Source organism: Bidens hawaiensis, unplaced genomic scaffold (assembly GCF_021521415.1).
Source record: "Bidens hawaiensis isolate Kalapana, Puna unplaced genomic scaffold, B.hawaiensis_p1.1 tig00008706_1, whole genome shotgun sequence".
Lineage (NCBI taxonomy): Eukaryota > Viridiplantae > Streptophyta > Magnoliopsida > Asterales > Asteraceae > Bidens > Bidens hawaiensis.
The window spans coordinates 330,847-340,205 of record NW_027491628.1 but is presented as its reverse complement, the minus strand read 5'-3'; the positions used below and the strand labels follow the sequence as shown (position 1 = coordinate 340,205).

The window sequence follows — 9,359 nt, the reverse complement described above, 5'->3', positions numbered from 1 at the left end:
CTCATGTGTGTCTTCATAACCCCATCCATACATGAATATTACCGATTGTTTTCAACATAGAAATTAAAAAATTATAATCCATTGTAAATTTGGTTGGAATATAAGAAGGTTGAGTACAAAACATAAAAGATAAACCTAGCGACAAGATTATCCATCCATACATTCTTGAGGTCGACCCACAATCCTTCACATGTATAATATTCTTAAAACAAGCAACACCATTTCTGCACAATCAATACAATATCATTTATAAGATCTAAAAATACAATTTGATTTGACCCCGTTTTCTTTAAAACAACAAATTTTGATGGTAATCATACCTTAACTCTTTTGGTATCCTTTTTAGGTGTATACGTAGGTTGTTGAGGGATTGGTGGGAAGTTGGTCGCTGCAATATGTTTTTCCTCTTTAACTTTCTGAAAGATGACTGTAAAACCATCCGCGGATTTCGGGTCCTTTTCATCCCATGCCCCAAACATTGGCACGGATGCTGATCTATGTGACTTTAATCAAAAATAAAATAAAATAAAGTCACGTGTCAAGTTGGGTAACGAGTAAAAAACAGGTAAGTTGCTATATATAAACGTTTGCTTTTTAGAGTATACAAGTAATTAACGCGATAAATAATATAATAAAATAGAGTATTGCAATAGTAACTGGTTAAACATATTAATATTTAAGTGACTTTTTGACTAGTTTGAGTAATCTTTTGCTTAACTAGTTCTTTTTATTATTTCTCGTATGAGTTTAGATATGAAATATAAAACAAACAAATTGACAAATTTATAGAAACATAGAAAAATGTTTTTTGATATATTTTTTAAAGTTTAATTTGAATTTTATATAAGGATCCAAAATACCATAAACTTGTACGAGGATGAGGATCATCATTATACTTACAACAACATCATCGGCTGGTTTATATCCATATTTTGGCTTATTCGGTGTTGGTGGAGAAAAATTGCTCGTTCTTTCTCTTGAGTTGTTACTCTTTCGTGGATCCGGCTTATAACTTTGTTGTTTCTTTAAGTTTAACCCGTGATCACTATTCATATTCTTCTCATCGGAAGTGATGGCATCATCATTCCCTCCATATTTCATAAAAGCTTCCGGATTCTGTTCCGGATCATTGGGGTTTAACATCACACCACTGCCCTTATCTTTGCGAGCATTTTCAAAGTAAGCCGTGTAGGGGACATTATCAGCATCCCAACTCCCAAACTTCGGGATATGTGATCGTTGCTGTTGATGTAACAAATAATCAATCAAATAAACGAAATGTTATGTTATAACGTAAAGTGGGATAGAATTAAGAAGTAATGAACTTACCGACATGTTAATTACTTTGTGACCAAAATCTAAAGAGAAATCGATCTCTTTGAATTTGAAACAAAAATGAGAAAGGAGATGATGAGATGAATGAGTATCGGACACTAGCTTTTGCTTTAGCGTGTGGGGCCTTTGGAAGTTTTATGTTTAATTTCAGGCCTGCAATGGAAAAATCCAATACTTAAGTGTGCTTGGGGACAATATTTTGATGACTACAAATACAATGCTTGCAAAATTGTCAGTAATATATAATCAAAATGCTTTAGATGTTAACAATAAATAATATTGATGACTTTCGGACCAAAGTTCCCTTCCATAGAGTCATGGTTTCGGCATTGATCGTTTTCTCCAAATTTAGCGACTCTGGTTGATTTCAGTTTAGTTGTTGAAATCTCGCGTTTATATAGTTATTTGTTTTAAGTTTTCTTATATTTGATAGTATGTGTAACAATTAGGTTACATGATGGGATACGTAATTTTAAGTGTTTCTTGGTATTTAACACAAATAAATATAAAGTTGTATAAAGGTTCATGGATTTGGATAATTTAGAAAAAAAATATTATTCATGACGTGGTTATAGAAAACTAAGTACCAACTCTTTACATTATTTATTTGTCTCTTTAATTTAATACTTAGGATGATTCATTTAAGAAAACTACATCTAAAAAAATAAAAATACTCTGATTCTCTTTTGCAGTATGCCACTTTCATCTTTATTATTCTTGTCCAAGCCTACGAAAATTACTTTTTGCTGTCAATATTTAATATGAAAATTAAAAAGTCCAATAATTAAAAAAAAAAAAGAATTAGAAGAAGATGCAGTAGTGTTTACGTCAAGACAAAATGCAAACAAGCAACAAGCTACACCGTAACTTTTTTTGGATTGCAAACTTTTTTTTTAAATACCAAGTTTTTCACTACTTTAATATTCCTAAACCTATACCCGTCATCTTGACCCACCCTTTTAACACTTCAGGAGTATTTGGCAATTCCATCCATACCTCTCTCAATTCCAACATTCCAAATATACGAAAAGCGGCTAAAAATAGAGGGTCCGACTCTTCTAACCCAAGCAAGCTTAACTTCTCCTTACATTCACAAACGGTACGCCCATCTTTACCTTTAACCAAATATTGTAAGGCCTTTTGCATATCAACTGCTAAATCATCAATAATGACAGATGATGACTTTTAGGTTTTGGCCTTTTTATTTGGATTAGGCTCGGGGGTAGGCTCAGATGTAGGCTCATGAGTAGGTTCACCAGTAGGGTTAGGAGTCGGGTCAGGAATAGTGCCAGCATCATCATCTTCAGTGTCAACAAAAACGTTGTCCATAATCATAAGTTGTTGGACCCGATAACAACAAGAAGAGGTGGAACCAACCACTGATGTGTTGGGTTAAGGTCCACTTGCGATTCCCAGTGGCAGTATTACCATCAAATAATCGTGCACAAAGATCTGGAAATGGCAATGGGGTTTCTTTTAATGATGCAGCCTTCGGATGTCCCTAAACCCAAAGTAAAAAATGGCATAAGTTTTTGTTTATAACTACATATTAAAAAAATAAAATATATGAGCATTGTAAATTCCTCCCATTTCTCATTTGTTAAGTTGAACGTGTTCGTTTGAGCATTGTAAAGGTTGCCAGTTTTGTTTTTTAAATACACCCATCTATGTATTTGGCTTTAAGATTATCATAGGCATTTTTCATTTGTTTTTTATTCAACTCCAACCCAAACTTTTCCTTAAGAACACGTCCTAAGTTGTTCCATGAATCTTTTTGCAAACTCAATCATTTTCTACCTACCTTGTTTACCTCTTCAATGGAAGTTTCTAATAAGCATTTTAGATGCTCATTTGACCATTGTTGTTTCTCTCCCATTTCTATTAATCAACAACTGTCACACCCCGACTAGCACAATGCGGAAGCGTAAAACGGGAATGTAACAGACACCTCTGGTATCAACACATTGTTTATAAAGAAACATTACAAACTAATTTACAATATATTACAATTCATTGTTCTATTATTGTTTTACAGTCTAGGCGATACAAACAAAACTGGTTCATTAACTATACGTTCTTACTACTAACACCCTTGCCTTTATTCACATAGCATCAACCACACACCTTGAGCAAGTAACAGATCACCAAATCATTCCGATTTAGGTACACCTGAAAAGCAGTTTAAAACGGGTCAACTACTAGAGTTGGTGAGTTTCACGAGTTTCAAGAAATCAGTAATGAGTATTCACAAGTCAACACTTGTAATCATGAAATAAGTATGTATGTATGTAAATGATGTATGTGATGTAATTATGCTAAGCTACAGTGAAGCCTGGACTGTTCGTGCTGCGTGCCTCCATTTCCCACGCTCAATCAACCACTGTGGCCACTTTCCGCCCACATCATGCCCCGGTAGCTATGTCTAACACTACATAGCTGGTTCGTAAAAATATGGACATGTGCAAACGGGATAATGTCTCAGCAACCGTGCTGGCCCCGCCTGGGTTTGTCAAACCAATAGTACTATTCACAAGCCACCGGCTCAAAGTTAATCACTGTGATCGTGGGGACTTTCGTGTGTTAGCACTTAGATAATTCACATCATTACATGTTTCAGATAAGTATATAGATATAAGCAAACATGCTTTTCACCCAAAAAGTTTGTAAAACAGTTTAAAAGTGGGGTCACGAAACTCACGGTTTAGTAGATAATCAGTACTGTATCAGCTCGTGGTTTGTTCGGTCCGCTATCAGTAGTTCCTATAATCAATATTATAATAATATTAATATTTTAATATTATTATAATCTCAATACTAAACTGGGCTGTATAACTAATCTGGGTGTAGCTGGAACGCCCAGAAAGTGGCAATAGGCTTAGGTTGTGATGTTGTTCAATGTCTAATACTTAAAACCGAACTTGGCTCAGATTCCCGTTTTCCCAGCTGGGCCAAGTTGCTCGTTTACGCGTTCAGAAAACAGTTATAGGAAAATAAGCTTGGGTAAATGTATTGGTTAACAAAATGATTAATTTATAAAGAAGGATCACCTATTAGGGTCCCGGATTAGCCACGGGGCCCGTTTCCGTTTATTCAGTTTGATTTGAGAAGAAACGCGCACAATCCACCCAGATTGTCCAGGTTTCTCATAGAAAAGTTCATTTTCACTTAATTAGTCCAAAAATATGATTTTTATCACTCTTGGTGTTTTGATATTCCCGCAGATTCGCTAGTCGCAAACTTGCTGGTTTTTATAAAAACTGAATTTGTTTAATATTCAAATTAGTATAATTAATTAACCGTTAATCATTAAATTATGAAAATTTAACCACTTATCAATTAAAATATGTAGACTTTTATAAAAATATTTTTGGAATTATTTACTGATTTATTAATTTATAAAAATTCATTTTATCAGCTATATTTCACATGAAAATCATCCGTTTACCCCAAACAATTTCCAAAAATCCCACAAAAATTCATGAATGCTCAAATAATGTCCCAAATCAACCTGTATCAATTACAGAATGTAAAAAGCCCGTGCGATATTCTTTTCGGCCCAAAATCGGCTATAAAAATTCATCATCATCATCATCATCATCATCATCATCGTACTCAGTATATCCCACCAATAGCAGAGCTATCGTAGGGTCTGAGGAGGGTAAGATGTAGACAGCCTTACCTCTACCCCGTAGGAATAGAGAGGCTGCTTCCAGTGAGACCCCCGGCTCGAGGCTATAAAAATTCACACGAACGCAAATAAACAAAACACCTTTAAAATTCTCCAAATGATCCGAAAATTCATATATGATCAAAATACATCAAATATGAGTTCCCAGAAAATTTTCATAATTTTTGAAGTACTTTAGCTATTTTTCCCAATTAAACGTCCCAATTCGGTAATAAATTCGCCAAATATTCTCGGATGGTCGAAAAATTACCAAATTTGAACAGGGACTCATTGACATGGTCCCTGATGTCCCTGAAAGATTTAAAGGCCTAATAATATGCACATCACAACCTTAACCTAAACAGCCCGTAAGCGAGTGTTTCGGCATTACCTTAGCGGGTTTGGCTCGTTTCCGACTTTTTAATCAAGTTTTCAGGTTCTTGTGCTTCTAAGAAATCTAGGTACAAGTCCTATATCAAAAACCAAGCAATTTTTCATCAACATAACAGCCCTTAACTTAGGGTTTCGGCTAGTGCACAAAAACGAACTTTTGAACCGTAAAAACGTCGTTTCAACCCTTTAATCCGTGTTTATGGCCAAAAAAACTATCAAAACAGGTTCCTTACCATGTTTATGATCAAAACATGTTTATGGATCATTTTTAGGATTTTTACACGGTTAGGAATGATTTTTAGTAACCAAGACATGTTTTTATGGTATTAAACGAGTTTAAACAAGTATAAAAGCTACTTATTTAAGCTCCTTACCTTAGGGTTTGAAGGTTTTCTGGAAACTCAGGTTTAGAGCTGCTTGGACCTCAATTTTTATCAACTAAAATGAATAAAAAAGCTTCCAAAATAAGTTTTATAAAAAAGAATGGGGGTGGGGGTGGGCTGCGGCCGGGATTCCTTATGGGCCCCCTTTGGGCTGTTTTGGCCCAATATTCTGATTTCTCAAGCCCAAATATGAAAAGCCCGGTCCAAATTTAGTTCGGGTTCGGTTTTTGGCGCGAAAAACTTATCGGGTGCGTTAAACAGCGCGAAAACAAGTGTTTTTCGGCTAGTTTTGTGTAAAATTATAAAAACATACTATATGTTTGTAAAAATCAAAAATATTTTCACGGATCGCTTAAAACATTTCAAATAAGTGTTTGGTAAGTCTTTTTCGGCTTAACGGATGATACAATGCTTGGTTTGTAACTATCTTTCGCGTTTAAATCTATAGCGGGTAGTTAAACGAGCATATTTTCGTTTAACTTGTTTGCTATCAAACTAAGGCCATTTTTCTAATATTTTAGCTTGTATAGATCGTATATCACTTATAGATGGCCCCCCCGAGATATCTGGGTCATAACCCGACCCGTTCGATTAATCGTTCGTTTGTTACGCAAAAGGCGTTTATTTGCTTAATCGGTAAATACGTACTGAGGTGTACCTTGTTTTGGCTCAAATGTCACAACAACCAAACCTAAACATAATCAATATTCAACAACAAAACATAAACCTAATATAAGAAATCAATATTCAACAACAACAAATCTAATATAAGAAATCAAACCAAAACATAATCAATATTAAGTGGTCAATTAACATTAATCAACAACAAAGCCTAAATATAATCAATATTCAACAACAAAACATAAACCTAATATAAGAAATCAAACCAAAACATAATCAATATTCAAGTGGTAATTAACATTAATTAACAACAAAACCTAAACCTAAGTATCTATCTAACAAGATTCATAAGTAAATCCTAAGATAGAAAACAATAATTGTTTCAATGTACAAATCTAATACAAAGAATCAAACCAAAACATAATAAATATTCAAGAAGCTTACCTTGACAAAGAAGGTGGAGGACGGAGCAGCGCGGCAGTGGAGCGGCGGCGGCGGTGGAGGTCGCCGGGGTGGAGGAGGGGAGGAGATGAAGGGGAGATAGTAGGGGAGGAGAAGGTAGAATGAAATGGGCTAGGGTTTGGAAGAAGATAAAAGATTCAGAAGATATGAAAGGAGGTTGGTCCATGTCTTCCAGGAGAAAAGGGCGCGGAGACGTTTTTTTAATGAAATGTCTTCAGAAAAACAAACAGTCTTCAAGGCTAAAGGTCGACGCAGACATAAGAGATCCTGAAGATCTTCTCACGAAAAACTAACACAACCTAAGACACGTAGTCTGGGTGTTTTTAATAATAAGTCCCCCTAGTTGTAAATTTTATCAAATACCAACTAGGAACTAACTAATATGTGGTACGAAAAGTAACTTTAGTTTTATTTATGTACAATCCATCGTCTTTTGTCAGCTATATCTTTATGCTTTTCAACTTGTTTATGAGTTAAATTAACTTTATTTTTTTTATATCATTTCTGCTATTTCTTTTAATAGCAAGATCACCATGATAAATTAATCACATTTTCGTTCAAAAATAAAACTTGCTGACCCAGCCCCATTCACCCAGAAAAAAAAAAACCAACAATTTGAAAACCGTCTTAACCCAACCCGAAACAAATTGCTTCAGATGAGGCTGCACCTAACAACCCCCCATAAAAAAAGTCATGAGGTTATCGCTGAACCAACTGGTCTTCGGTTGTTTTAGCATAACTAATATTAGCCTTCCATACCAAAATTTTCTTGATCTAGAACTGTTCAACCCCAAGCTGGTATTATTGATTCCTAGTATTCTTATGATCATTCACAAGCTATGATCCGCTTAATCTAAGAGGAGAAGGGGCACTTATGGGTACTATTTATGAACCGACTAATCATGCATTGTCACTTTATTTCTACCCATAAACTATAAAATTACAGGCAACACCTACCCACAAATACCCTAGAACTTCTATTTTTAATTTAAAATAAATTAAACAATTAAAAGTATTTAAAATTAAAAATATAGCATAATTGAAAACCGGAGAAATAAGATAAGGCAATTCAACCCAAACAATTAAAGTACAAACATTTAAACTAAATTTTCACGGTCACGTCGAATGATTTTTTAGGTATACTCGATGATATTGCAGTGATTCCTCTTCGGCTTGCTCGATGAGATATTTGAAAAAATTGTATGTTAGTATCAATTGAGAAATTAGTCATTAACGGCTTAAATGAAGAAAAAATTGTGGAATATTTGAGTCAAAAAGGGGTAGCGGCGCAGCTTGTTGCCTGCTTGCCTTCTGTTTCGATGTAATCATAAACATTTAAATTTTATGTATACTTAAAATGTTTTTAAGTGATAAAAAAATTAATAATAAATAACAAAAATAATAAACAACGTTTGCTAATGATTAAGATATATATAATACAAATACTTTAAGTATGTATACGCCTCCAAAACGTTTGAAAATATGTGAAAACGGGGGAATGACAAAACTCACCTTAAAATAAGCGAGTTAATATGATATTAAGAAATAAACAACAAGTCTTCATATTAACGCGCCGAACGAAGATAATCAACAGAACCTGAAACTTAACGGTGTGAAAGTATAAGTAGAAACGAACCTAACGTCGTTGGAATCAATCCAAACGGATGAGTAGAACTCAAGTTATGTCAATTTTAACGTTTAAACGAGTCGAGTCTGACCAGAATCCGAACTTCGAGTCGGGAGTCGGGTTTTGGTCAGAACCCTTAAAATTTAATTACGAGAAGAAAAGTCATATGGACCGAACATTGAATCCGACCAGAAGTGTGAGAAAACGAGAAGTCAAACAGATTGACTATTTTACCCTTTATCGGGTTTTCAAGCAATTGACCAGTCAATATCCTTCAATCTAAGAAATTGTTGAAGTTTATCGACTAGTGAATGTTTAGGAATGAAAACTCAGTTTACAACTTACCCGGAATGTGAATGAACAACGAGATATAACGAGTCAACGGTCCTTGGACTAGCAAAGTCAACCGGTTATGAGCGGTTCTTCAACAAAAACACCAAAAACCGAGCTAATCTGAGACGGGCAGCAGGTATGACGGCTGAGAGGATGATGTTTAGGGTTTGTGTAAAGATTTGTGGCAGGCTTTAAGGCTTGTTTATATATAAAAACATAAACCGAACTAATTTTAGTCTTTTTGGCCCGTTAAGCAAGTAAATATGTTTTAATGAAAGAATCAAGGAATATAATCATAAAGACTCGTTCTTGGGCAGTAAATAATGAATTAGGACTTGTATCTTGACTATAATACATTTACTTGGTCCTTACTTCTCGCGATTCATGCTTAAAATAACCGATTTTATGCCATAAACGAGCTAATAAACGAAAATGAACTAAGATTTATCGCGAACTGACTATGCAGCAGCACTGACCAGCTTCTGGACCACCACCGCGCAGCGCTCCGGCGCCCAGGTGGGTCAAGTTTCAGCCGTTG

The 9,359-nt window shown here is 34.8% G+C and overlaps 1 protein-coding gene across 1 annotated transcript; it reads right to left on the bottom strand.

Moving 5' to 3' along the window:
- Positions 1–203: 203 nt before the first annotated feature.
- On the bottom strand, positions 204–1,248 carry LOC143529787 (RPM1-interacting protein 4-like; the record flags this gene model as incomplete). Its single annotated transcript, XM_077025497.1, has 3 exons — positions 204–224; positions 321–503; positions 901–1,248. Coding segments are annotated over 3 exons (552 nt in total), but the record flags the coding sequence as incomplete, so codon positions are not given.
- Between the last annotated feature and the right edge of the window lie 8,111 nt (positions 1,249–9,359).